We start from the raw sequence: 13,083 nt of genomic DNA, 5'->3' as shown, positions 1-13,083 counted from the left end.
GTCTGGGAGGGGAGCCTCACCTGCCTCCGTTTCTCTTGTAGTTGTCTGGCACATAATGAGGCTGCAATAACAATGAAGATTATGATCAATACCAAATGAAATTCACAGTGGAAGGAAGGGCTGGTTTATCAAATGCTTTGAAAGTGCCAATCCAGGACACTCTGGAAATGCTGGTGAACCTCAAAGAGACCTCACAGGAGGAGGCACAACCATGTAACAAGATAAACTAGAACCAGACTTGTCTGATTCTTCACATCTTCTAAATAAATTTCAAGCCACACACCATCATGATAAAAATCATCTTTGCTTTCTGCACAGCACGAGTCTGGAACCTTCTCCAAAGCCAGGAAGAACAGAGCTCACTTGCAGAAGGTTTGCAGATCTGCCACCTCTATGGCTCTGAGATCCTCTCTGAGCTCACCATCACCATCCCTTGAGCAGCTCTTTGCCTCTCAGCTGCAGGTTCTGTTACACCCAGTTTTCTTTCCAAGTTTTCTTTCCAGCCAGCTCTTCCCCCAGGTTGTGCATGCTCACAGAATCATGGAATGATTGAGGTTGGAAAAGCTCTCCCAACCCATCTACTCCCAGCTGTGCTCGATCCCCATCTTGTCCCCAGCCCAGAGCTTGGACACCTCCAGGGATGGGGACTCCAAACCTCCCTGGGCAGCTCCTGCTAACCCTGACCACCCTTTCCATCAGGGAATTCCTCCTGATGCCCAACCTGAGCCTTCCCTGGCACAGCTTGAGGCAGTTTCCCCTTGTCCTGTCCCTTGTTCCTTGACCCCCACCTAAAGGATCAGCTTCCTCTGCCTGACCCAACTTCATTTATCAACAGTCAGGGGCTTTCCAGAACTCCATCCACTCTCCCAAGAGCAGGTTGGGAAGCTGAGAGCAAACCCACTTACTGAGAAATCCCTCTTGGGCGTGAGTTTCTTGGGGAAGTGGTCGAAGGCGTAGGGCTTGGTGCACACGGGGTAGCGGTTCCGGTGGATCTTGTAGAAGAGGTGAGCTGATTTATCCAGGCGGTAATCACAGATGTAAACATCCTGCTCCTTCACACCCTTCGGCCTCCCTGGCATCAAAACAAGGGGAAAACAGTCATGTGCTGAGGGGGAAACGTGTTTTATCACAGTGTGAGCGAGGCAGGGGCTGTCAGAGTGTTCCTGTTTGCTCTCTCATTCAGGACACGAGAGGAGAACCTGCACGCTTCTGATCAACCCAGCCCCACCCCAGCCATGGCAGGGACACCTTCCACTGGCCCAGGCTGCTCCAAGCCCTGTTCAGTCTGGCCTTGGGATCCAGGGGCAGCCACAGCTTCTCTGTGCTCAGCTCCCAGGGAAGGATTTCCTCTGTGTATCCAACTTCAATTTCCTCTTTTTCAGGTTGAAGCCATTCCCTCTCATCTTGTCACTCCAGTTCATGATTAAGAGCCCCTCTTCGCCTTTCTTCTAGCCCCTTCAGATACTGGACACCTTTCTCTCTTTCCGTAACCTCCCTTTCCATTACTACTACTGCTATCATTACTATGACAATATTTTAATTTATTTCAACCATGAAACTGTTTTTATCCCAACCCCAAGGTTTTAACTTTTTCCATCCCAGGGGGAGTGAGTGGCTGGGTAGCGTTGAGCTTCCAGCAGGGGTTAAACCACCACAGCCCACTGCCCAAATGCTGAGGAATGTGTTTAACTCTCACCTTTGCAGTAGGTGTACAGGTCTAGCACACAGCACGTGCCCACCACGGCCTCCAAGGGGATGATTTCGTACAGGGGCACCCGGAACAGCTCGTTGTGGTAGAACTTCCGAGACGGGGAATGATGCGTTTCGTGTGGACGGAAATAGTGGTGGCCAAAGGCGAAGCGCTCCTCTCTGAGGGTGCAAAAGGGACAGAAACACAAATCAGCCCATGACACAACTCACTCAATGCCCCCTGCTTTGTTTTGAGCTCTCTCTCTTGCACTTGGCTGTGATGAACAGCAGAGCCACACAATATTCCACATGTTCCATATTCCACTTCCCGCCTGCAGTGAGGGCAAACACTCCCAGAGTGCTTTCTGTGGGCACAGCAGGCTGTGACTGGCCAGGGCACAGCACTGAACGGCCTCACAGCTGTCCCTGCACCCAGAGTCTGATCCAACACTGAGGAAATCCATCCATTTCTATCTCTGATCCTTTGCTTAAACCTCCAACCTCACGTGTTTGCACCGCGCAGTTGTGGAACAAAGGCTGCAGTTGGGAACCCCCCAACCTCTGCACCTGGACCTTGCTCATTCCTGCATCCTTAAAATGAGACTTCCACAAAATTCCTGTGCTTTGACAGGGGATATCTCAAACTCCAAGGCTGTCTTGCTCTTACTTCTCGTTTTTCCAGAGTTTCTCGATGCGGAAGATGTCGAGCTTGTCGCGGTTGATGTGGGACAACAGGCGGTACGACTGTCGCACCGGGTGCCCGTCGGGGGTCCTGCGGCTGTCTCTCATCAGGTACACACAGTCACCTGGCCAGGGACACAAAGGACACACCTGTAAAGAGCCTGGCCTGAGCCCAGCCCACCAGAACCAGAGGAAATAATCATTAAAAATGAACATGACACAGGCACCTAATGCTGGACTGTACGGAACGACACAAACCCACCGCAAACCTGCCAAGGACACTCAGATGTTTTTCACAGCAGCTTTACAGAAAAACAACCCAACTTTCCATGTCCAGACTGAAAAAATAACAACCTGTAAGGAATCAAAACCATGAGAGACCACAGGATATGTAAACATGTCAGTCATGATTAGGAAAAGGTGTAGGAATTAGTGATGGCTGCAATGTGTAAAGAATAAATCTTTGAGAGAGAAGACCACTATTAAGAAAATAAATCCTGTCCCAAGAAGCCCCAGGCCTTTGGTTATTCCAGCAGAATTCCAATGAGATGTAGAGCTCAGGAAAGGTAAAGAGAATGCAGAAAGGACTAAACAAACTGGCACTCCTGGCAATCAAAAAGTATTTCCCTAGGGCAACCCCTAAACTTAAATTTATTAATTTTGTCCCATAAGTGAATTTACTCCTTAATTTCTCTGCTCTGACCTGTGAAATCCCAGAATGACCTGGGTTGGAAAGGATTTTAAGGACCATCCAGACCCACCTCCCTGGGCAGGGATGTCTTCCACTAGACCAAGCTGCTCAGAGCTCCATCTCACCTGGCCTTAAGCACTTCCAGGGCTGGGAAGAGATTCCACCTCTTATTTATCTAAAAATGACCAAAACTTGGGAGGTTCCAAGTCACAGAACCTCCACTGGGTTCTTTGACCTTTTTTAATTCCCAGTTTTCCTGAAGGTTCTCCTATTCCCCTCTAGCAAACTTATCAACTGGCTTCACTCATTCAAGAGCAGTTTCTTAATAATGATAAAGGGTTCTTTCTAACCTTGTGTGTATCTGTAGGATGAAATAAAAATAAAGAAAAATCAGTGAGCTGAATTGTGTGGCTGTGGCAGCTGCCTTGGAGAGATTCTGGAATTCAGAGCACAGTCCAGAAGAGAAAAGCTTTAAGGAACACATGCAGTGAGCTGGATGTTTTAATGACCATTCTGCACTAAAATACCGGAGGTCTAACAGCCTTCTTGGCCTTTACTTATAAATGTTAACTACCAGCAGTTGGCTCAGCATCATCCTCCCCTGGCCAGGACAGCCCTGGCTGTGCTAATTAACATTTCTTCATCAACAGCCTGTGAGAACTCTGTGTATCACTCCCAGCATCAGAGAGAGAGAGCAGCTTCCACTTGTGAAAAATGGAAGGATTTTTGACAGGAGATCCCTGATGGAAAGCCCAGCACGTACCTTGGCGGAGCAGCAGATCATCCCTCAACAGGCAGATGTAATAAACACAGCCAGGCTGGGCATAGTGGGGCCGAGGGATCATGGGAACCTCCTGCAGAGAAAAAAGAAAGGGAATCCTGAGCTGCCCATCACCATCAGTTCAAAATTGTGCTGCCACCCTTTTGGAAATACACAGAGAAAAACTGATCCCTCGTGGAATGGAACCTAAATCACAGAAGCTTCAATCCCAAAAGGTACAAATTCTAAATACAAATACAAAGAAACCCTTAAGGAGCTGCTGTAGTTTATAATGGTAATAACAGGAAGGAGAGTTTTGTTTTACCCTGTTCACAGCTCGAGGTTCACACTGCTCACACAGGTAGTGCTCAACGTCTGAATTCACACCCATGCAGTCACAGTGCTGCCACACCTGGAAAAACAGGTACAGCCCTTCAGAAAGTCCTGAAAATGCATTTTCTCAACAAATATTAAGAAAAGCAAGAAAATAAGCTTCACACTGCTAATTCAAGATTTTCTATGAACTATTTCACACCACATCAGCAGACAGAGAAGATCTCCATGCAACAGTAAGTGTAAAAACCCAAAACTTTAAAATTAATTCCTCTCTCCTGAGGTCAGGAGCTGGGGCAGTTTTCATCTCCTCTGCTCAATTCAAGTTGCATTTTCTCTTGTGAAAAGAGAATCTCTCCTCTTGTGGAGAGGAATTAAAAGGCCTGAAGAGTTTAATTAATGCTCCCAAGCACACGGGAACTGCCGGTGAAAAGTTCCACTTTGCTTTGATCAATATGCAAGGCTGAGAAGTCACTTTAACATGCTATTTTTTCACATTATATTGTTTCTTCTTCATTGTAATAATGAATTGCCTTAATAAGAAAAGGTTTATAACTGAAATAGGGAAAGGCAGCTATAAGAAAATTGAAAAATGTGGAAGGAATATGTTTAAATACATGACTTTGCCTTTATTCATCACATACTTATCAAAACCATCAGACTTAGTCAATAAAAGCTAGGTTGATTCATGATTTAACAGTGCTGATCAGTACTCTATTACTTTAGGCTTTACCTTGGAGACTTAACACATGTGGTTTTCACACAGTGAAGGCAGCTACATCAAATTTAGCCTATCCAATTTTTTTTTTAGCAAAAAAGTTCTGCGGGGAGCAGCCTCCCTTTGTGCCCCTCACCATGCACTTTTCACACTGGATCATGAGCCCCTCGTCCTTGTAGAGGCCACAGATGCAGCGGATGACGTCCTCGTCCTTCTCGTGCCCGTTGTCCTTGTCACACACCGAGGTCTCGCTGCTGTCGGCCTCGCTCGCCGTCTCCCCCACGATCTCGTCGATCTGTGCCGCGGCCTCGTGCCGCGCGTTGTAATACGCCTTGCGCAGCCGGCACACGTCCCGCCCCGTGGGGGACTTCCTGCCGTAGTATTTCTGCACAAATCACAAAATACAACCCCCCAAAATGCTTGATTTCTGTTTAGCTCCTGCCTGTGCGTGCCTGGGAGGGGTTCTCCTATGGATGCTAGCTTTGGAGCAGGCTGTAGGCTCCATGGCCTCTCAGTCCTGCCTGAGAGCTAGCCTGGGAAAAACATGAGAAAGAATTAAAACAATCCTTAGAGACAGAAAACAACTACCAGGTGCTGTTTGTCTGTCCTCTTGTTTTCCTTGCAAGAGAAGTCAGGGGGTGGTGAACCCCACTGACCAATGATGGTGATGTAGCAGTTTACTAACCTATAAGAGTTTCCTTTCTGTACTTTCCACAAACTAATCTATATAACAAGCCTAAAGCAATAAACTAGGGATTTCTCCTGATCTGACTCCCTTGAGAGTCCGTGTTGTTCTTTTCTGCCGTTCCTAATCAGAACAACATTCTCCCTACAGCTGCAGCACCAAGCCTGGGGTGCACCTCTCCAGCAGCTCCATGGATGTGACAGGGCCAGGGCAGGAACTGAGAGCAGCTCTGGGAGAAGGAGTTGGGATGATGGGTGACCAAAAACTCAACGTGGCCATGTGTGTCCACAGCCCAGAAACCACCCGTGTCCTGGGCTGCATCCAAAGAACGTGGGCAGCAGATCAAGGGAAGGGATTCTGCCTCTGCTCTGCCCTCCTGAGACTCCACCTGGGAGCTGTGTCCAGCTCCAGGGCCTCCAGTGCAAGAAGGACATGGAACTGCTGGAGAGAGTCCAGAGGAGGCCACAAAGCTGCTGAGGGGACTGGAGCCCCTCCTGTATGGAGCCAGGCTGGGAGGGCTGGGAATGTTCAGGAGAAGAGAAGGCTGTGTGGAGACCTCAGAGTCCCTCGCAGAATCTGAAGGGGCTCCAGGGAAGCTGTTCCTGCTCATCATGATGAAGTTCCTGTTCATCAGGAACTGCAGGGACAGGACAAGGGGGAATGGGCTCAGACATTGAAAAGGAGGAAATTTAGGTTGGGTATATGGGAGAAATTGTTCCCTGTGAGGGTGGACAGGCCCTGGCACAGAGTGCCCAGAGGAGCTGTGGCTGCCCCTGGATCTCTGGAAGTGTCCAAGGCCAGGGTGAACAGGGCTTGGAGCAACCTGGGGTAGTGGAAGGTGTCCCTCCCCATGCCAGGGGGTGGAATGGGATGAGCTTTAAGGTTCCTTCCAGCCCAAACCATTCTATGATTCTGTGATTCCATGACATCTGATACTGAAAAACAGGGTACCCCTTCCACAGGGAGTGGAAATTTCCTTAGGTCAGCTATTCATGAGTGTCCTTGACATTCTCTCTGACCTAAGGGAGTCAAAGAGCTCCTGATTTGCTACTGAGGCCTCATCAGGAATGGATCAGCACAAGTTCTCTTCCTCCAGACTAAATTTCTTCTTTTACTCCTGTAAGAGCATGAAAGGAGGGCACATCCCTGCTGCCAGTGCAGCAGCTTTCAGGCTAGAGAGAGCCTCACCTCTGCATTCCTGAAGACCTTCAGCATGTCCCCATCAAAAGCTTCCACAGTTTTGTAGTAGCCAGTCAGGATCTGCTTCTCGATGGTGGCAAGGTCCAAGGGGTCAGAGATCTTTTCATAATAGTCTGCATTTCTACAACAGGAATGTTGGCACAATGTCAGGTTCACCAGCAATTCCCACTGTGCAAACCCATCAGAGAAAGCAGCTTACTTTTTTTAAAACTTACTTTTTCTTTGGGGGCAGGTTGAGGAGAGGAGCTGCGAGCGCCTGCCTGGAGGAGTCTGCAACAGGAACAGAGCTTAGTGACACCACTGGAGTGAAACTTGCAAAGAAAAACAACCAACAGCATTCAATCTGGGTTAAAAAAAGGCTTTTCTGTTATCTGAGTGATGGGGAATTGAAATGCTTCTGCATTTCTAGATGTTGGTGCCTGTAATTGGAGTACAGGTAGCACAAGGATGACAGCTTCTGATGTTTTATGGAATTTTGAAAAATCCATTTCAGAGGACAGCAACATCTGCAGATGTTGGTGGTGAAGCAGGGGGTTGAGGCTAAAACAAAGTTATTATTGGCAAGGGGAGAAATTGAAAAAATAGGATTTATTTAACATCCCATGTTTTTCTAGCATTTCCTACTCAGAGTCCATTTCCAGAGGTGAAAACATGCCCGTGGAGACTTTTTTAAAGAGCATCACCTTCACCTTTGTAGGATATGATGCTGTCACATATCTCCTTGAAGATCTGAGCCAGGCGGGCGGCACGAGCCACCTCGAGGTTCTCCTCAGCCGCCGCCAAGCGCCGCGTCCGCACCGAGCGCGACGTCTGCAGCGCCGAGAACTGGGTCATGAACACATCTGGGAGAGAGCAAGACAAGAGTTACCTCCACACAGGAAATTCCTTCCTCAACAAGGCATTTGTTAAGAGATCAAATCATCTTTGGTGTAGCAACTCCAGCATTGATTATTAAATGAAGATGTTTTCTAAGCTACTGTAGCATCCAAGGCTTCAGTTCTGTATTCAAATATCAGTTCTCACCTAAATGGATCAGTTGGTTATTGGAATATTTTTAGTTTGCTGGAGCAAATAAAACATCCCATTGAATTCACCCCAAATACTCACTGTGCCTGACACTGGGGGCCAAATCCTGCCAGGCTGTGAGGATGATGGTACCACCACCATCAGGGTTATTTTTGGAACAGGAGCAGTAATTTTTCCCTGATAGTCATATTTCACCCCGTTCCCACATGTGACTGCTCGCCAAAAATCTTTGTTCTATAAAGGCCTGAAAGGTGTGAAACTATGAGGATAAATGACAATTTTCAGTCTACACAACTGTTTCTGGTTTAGGGATACAGACAGCAGGAAACAGGCCTTCTCCACCGGGGTCCAACCATGGAAAATCACGGAATTACAGACTGCTTTTGGTTGGAAGGAATGTTAAAGTTCATCCAGTTGTACCCCCTGCCATGGGCAGGGACACCTTCCACTGTCCCAGGCTGCTCCAAACCTTGTCCAGCCTGGCCTTGGACACTTCCAGGGATCCAGGGCACAGTTTCTCTGTGCACCCTGTGCCAGGGCCTGCCCACCCTGACAGGGAGGAATTTCTTCCCAATATAGAATAACATCCTAGAATCACCAGGGCTAGAAAAGACCTCCAGGATGACAGAATCCAACCTGTGACCTTGAAAACCAGACCACAGCACCGAGTGATGATGTTAAATTCCATTCTCCTCCTCCTCTGACAAACCACTCTTGTAGAAACACCACATGTGACAACTTCACCCACGACTCGAGCGACCCCGGGAGCTCCTACCTGTGCAGCAGCCCTTACAAAAGGTGTATGGATCTCACTGGAACTCTACTCTGGATTTACACAGAGCTGAACTCTCTGTGTCCCACATCAGGCTGGCCTCACCTGATTTGATGTTGCCGTCGTCGCGGCAGATCCCGTTCCAGCGGGTGTACAGCGACGAGCTGTGCATGCTGTCACTGACGTGCTTCACTTCCTCTTGCTTCTGCCGGATCTTCTCCCAGTTCCGTACCAAGAACACGTGGTGTTTTAGCACAAAATTCCTGAGGGAATTAGGAAGCTGTTCAAGAATCTTTTTACTGGAAAATTAATTCTTTAACGTTGGGAAAAGCTGGATATTCAGAGGTGTACCCTGTGTCTCCTCGCTGGAGAGGAATTCCAGCCTGGCTGGTAAAGGAGAACTAAAAGCTGCGTCCTCAGACATTTCAGGATGCCCCATGTTATAGAAGAAGAAATCAATTTTTGCACAGCACTCCATTTCTGAGGCAAATCCCCCTGAAATCAGCCCTTACCTTTCCCTGTTAGACATGGGCTTCATCTGCAGCTGCGGTGTCAGCCTGGTTGGGGCGTTCACACTTTCGCTGGGCTCCTCGGGGATATGGCCCCTCTGGAAAACAGATTGTTCTGATAGACAGAAAAAACTGTGCCAAGAACTCAGCAAAGCAGCCAAAGCAGTCCCTGAGACAGAACCTACAACATTACTCTACTGTATTTCTGTTTAAAGTTTGGGGTTCTGTTTCAATTTTAAAATTTCCAAAAACACCAGTTTTTGGTCTGGTGCCACAGACTGATTTCCCATCAACCTCACCCACCCAAACTCTGTCTTTCCTACTTACTCTCTTCTTTAGTTTGTGCTTTGACTTCCTCTTCTCTTTCGACCTCCCAGGTCTTCTGTGGGTGCTCACAGGTTGGTTGCTTTTGCTTGAGAGTCCATTCATGCGTTGACTTTTACCCCCAATTATTCCTCTGCATTTGTCAAAGCCACATTTGCAGAGTTGCTTTGAGAAAAAAAAAAAAAAAATTAAGTCCAATAAACCCCAAACGTTTAGATTCTCTCTCAATATTAAAAAGAACATTTTCTGCCTAATACAACATGACAGTTTTTGTTAATTTTTACACTTTACAGAACTGTTAGGCCTTAGTGAGATTTTTCAAGGTCTCATGGTGGGGTTTTTACCTGTTTTTCAACGTTAAATGAGTGGAAGTTGTAGTCATAGGTGAGCTCAGTCCCAGCAGGCATGTCCTTGAGTGCATAGAGCCCGATCCGATACACACCATTCACAGACCTGCAGGGAAAATACAATCAAATACCCCCAAAATTAAACATAAAATCATCTTTGTGCACAGAGTGGCAGTGTTAGAGACAGGCAGCAACACCTCTGCTGTGTCCTGGCTTATGTTTGTGCAGTTCTTTCATTTATCTCTCACAATAAACTTTGAAGGCTAAAAAGTGAATATCACATTTATAAAGAGTAGGATGTGCCAGGGCCTCCCCACCCTCACAGGATATCCCAATATCCCAATATCCCATCTAACCCTGCCCAGTGGAAGTGGGAAGACATTGTCCCTTGTCCTGTCACTCCAGGCCTTTGTCAATAGTCTCTCTCCATCTTTCTTGCAGCTCCTTCAGGTACTAGAAGGACATAATTAGGTCACTTGGAGCTCTTCTTTTCCAGGCTGAACAATCCCAATTCTCTCTGCTTTTCCTCACAGCAGAGCTGCTCCTTCTCTCTAATTAATCTGGTGCCTCCTCCAGACTCACTCCAACAGCTCCACATCCTTCCTGTGCTGGAACCCCAGACTGGAGGCAGCTCTGCAGGAGGGGTCTCACCTGAGCAGGGCAGAGGGGCAGAATCCTCTCCCTCTGTCTCTTAAATTCTTTTATTTTGTGTTGGATTTTCAAATTTAAAACTTTACTATTTAAATCTAGAATTATCTGAGAACCACGAGCTACTCTGATGCACTGTCCCCACAGTGACTCCTGTTCCACCATCTGTCATTCCCAGCAAACCACTCACAACAAATCCCTCAGCAGTACTTCCACCTAGTCTGGCTCTCACAAAGTGCTGGTATGACACAGGGTGTGGTGGAATCTGACTATTTCCCTCTTACCCTGCTTTAAAAAAATATTTGAATTGTCAAAAAGAAAGAGTATATATACAGATAGATGATTTTAGAGCATTAAAATCAAAGCATTACTGGTTCAAGCTTTGCAGCAGGTTAAGAGTGTGAAAACCAGCGATACTGGGAGGGAAACAGCCCAGTGTAACCAGTAATGCTGGGAGGGGAAATGTCCCAGGGTCACAACCAGCAAAGTTGGATCCTGTCTCCAAAGCATCCAGAACTCCCCAACACCACACGACTTCTCTCGAGCAACATGAGCGCCGTGTAAGGATTATTTACAGCTTGATTCCCCTCCCTATTTTTAGATCTGATTCCCTCAGATGAACTGATTCTCTCTCTCTCTCTGGATACAGCAGTCTGCCAGAGAGCAGAATCCCTTTCCTCACCATTTCTGCATCTCACAGTTGGGGTTGCAGCTGTGGTTGATGAAGCGAGCCTCGTTGCCCATGCGGTAGCTGTCGATGACCATGCCGCTGTCCAGGTTCAGGCAGTAATGGTCACTGTGGTTGTGGTACTGCTCAATCATCCGGTTCCTGTGGAGTGACACAGGGACACTCTTGTCATTCTGCTCGTCCCCCACACAGCACACAAGGAGTGACACGGTAAGAGCACATCTCAGAGAGGGTTCTGAAGAAAAAGCAATGATAATCTTTTATATTTTAAATAGAACCGTACACCTAGAGATGGAGGAAACCATTATTGTACCTATTTTTATAAGTCAAGGCCACTGACAGAGCTTGGGTTAGAATTTAGAAATTTGCTCTTCTGGAATGCTCCCTTTTGGGTTCTGCAGATTATTTGTACACATTTCGTGTTGGTAACCTGTGTATGGAAGAGAAAATGCAAGTATATATTCCTTGGGGTGCCTGTGTATGCACGTGTACAACAACCAGCTTCCTCCTGGGGGTGGGCAGGTTCTGGAGTCACATCCATGGATCACAAGAGCACTGGGACAGGAGTCAGTGCTTATCTCTGGATGAGGAGAATGCAGCTGCCTTCTGGTGGAGCTCTGAGAACAGCAAGTCCTTCCAACCTCAAATATCCCATGGAGTTAACAAGACAATTTCTTTCTTTCTTTCTTTCAATGGTTATTAACGCTTCCACTTGTTCTTTTTCTTTCACATCTTTCTGCAGAAGCTCCTGCCCCTTCCAGCCCCACTCTGCCCCTCAGCTCTACCTGGTGCAGCCCAAATCCTGCAGAGTTCTCATTTAGATTCAGTCACTTGTGGTATTTTGCATTTACAGGGCATATGAGGCAGATGATACATTTCAAACACTAATCACCCCTCTCTACTGGACTGAGAAAAACTTGGGTTAACCAAAAAACCCCCAAAATTCAAAGCCTTCCTTTTCCCCCTCATCCTCCCCTTCGTTCCTGCCTGAGGATATCCCAACCACAACCACAACCACTAAAAGCCATTTATGAACCTCCCATGCTAAAGCAGCAAATAAATATTTCTACCTGAATTCTTGCTCACTAACAACTTCTCCCAGATATTCAATGATAAACTGTCCTGCTTTCAGGGGTTCTTTGGTACGGATACCCCATCCTTTCTCCTCGGCCCGGAACCTCTCCAGGCACTGCACCCACTCGTGCCTCTGGATGCGCTGGTTGCAGCACTGCTCCCCACAGGGACACGTGTTGGGGGAACACTCTGCAAAGATCATCCTAAAAGAGACAAAAGACAAGGTAAAGGCAGGGGAAGAGTGTCCTTTGGGATCTGTCATGCAAGGAAAATCAATCGTAAATCAGTATATGAAATCCAGATATAAACATATAAATCACATAAATAATATATAAAATATAAAAATAAAACATACAAATAATCACATAAATAATATATAAATATATAAATAATTTAATATAGAATAATCATTCTGTATTATATAAATAGTATACCATTATTATATATTAATATATAATCTTATATTTTTATATGTATAATATTAATATATTATAGATAATAGAATATCTATATAGTATAATATCTATATAATATATAAAATATTTATATATACTATATACAATATAGTATATATTTTATATATATAATTATATTTTATATAATTATTTCTATAATACTATATAAAATATATAAATCAATATAAAACAAATTTATAAATCACTATAAAAATCAACATTATATGTATAATGTATATTATACAGTATACATTATTATATATTATATACATTATATATATTATTATATATTACATGTATATATATATATTAACAACACATGAATATATAAAGAAATAAATTAATAATGACAAATTAAGCAAAACAGAAGTTATTCAATAACTAAAATGCTTCTTGTTTTCAAGGTGTAATTCACACAGTGATTCCCAGCCTGGCTCTCACTGCTATTCAAAGGGCAAAATGGAGATTTTAATGGGATTTTCC

At 45.6% G+C, this 13,083-nt stretch overlaps 1 protein-coding gene across 2 annotated transcripts in view; it reads right to left on the bottom strand.

The window, feature by feature from the left end:
* ASH1L (ASH1 like histone lysine methyltransferase) overlaps positions 1-13,083 on the bottom strand; it is a 55,828-nt gene that overhangs the window by 2,059 nt on the left and 40,686 nt on the right. Inside the window, exons 11-26 of one of the 2 annotated variants that reach the window (XM_058860258.1) lie at positions 12,142-12,348; positions 11,066-11,212; positions 9,733-9,841; positions 9,392-9,553; positions 9,068-9,162; positions 8,661-8,818; positions 7,441-7,599; positions 6,973-7,027; positions 6,746-6,878; positions 5,009-5,257; positions 4,147-4,233; positions 3,825-3,915; positions 2,357-2,495; positions 1,697-1,869; positions 906-1,072; positions 21-61 (exon numbers count right to left, since the gene is read on the bottom strand). In XM_058860258.1, coding sequence (XP_058716241.1) covers positions 21-61; positions 906-1,072; positions 1,697-1,869; positions 2,357-2,495; positions 3,825-3,915; positions 4,147-4,233; positions 5,009-5,257; positions 6,746-6,878; positions 6,973-7,027; positions 7,441-7,599; positions 8,661-8,818; positions 9,068-9,162; positions 9,392-9,553; positions 9,733-9,841; positions 11,066-11,212; positions 12,142-12,348 — 2,172 coding nt within the window. The remainder of the gene's footprint in view (positions 1-20; positions 62-905; positions 1,073-1,696; positions 1,870-2,356; positions 2,496-3,824; positions 3,916-4,146; positions 4,234-5,008; positions 5,258-6,745; positions 6,879-6,972; positions 7,028-7,440; positions 7,600-8,660; positions 8,819-9,067; positions 9,163-9,391; positions 9,554-9,732; positions 9,842-11,065; positions 11,213-12,141; positions 12,349-13,083) is intronic. The other variant, XM_058860259.1, reaches the window with a different exon arrangement.

Source organism: Poecile atricapillus, chromosome 33, assembly GCF_030490865.1.
Source record: "Poecile atricapillus isolate bPoeAtr1 chromosome 33, bPoeAtr1.hap1, whole genome shotgun sequence".
In the NCBI taxonomy this organism is placed as follows: Eukaryota; Metazoa; Chordata; class Aves; order Passeriformes; family Paridae; genus Poecile; species Poecile atricapillus.
The sequence above is the reverse complement of the archived record's forward strand: the minus strand, read 5'-3'. Positions and strand labels throughout refer to the sequence as shown.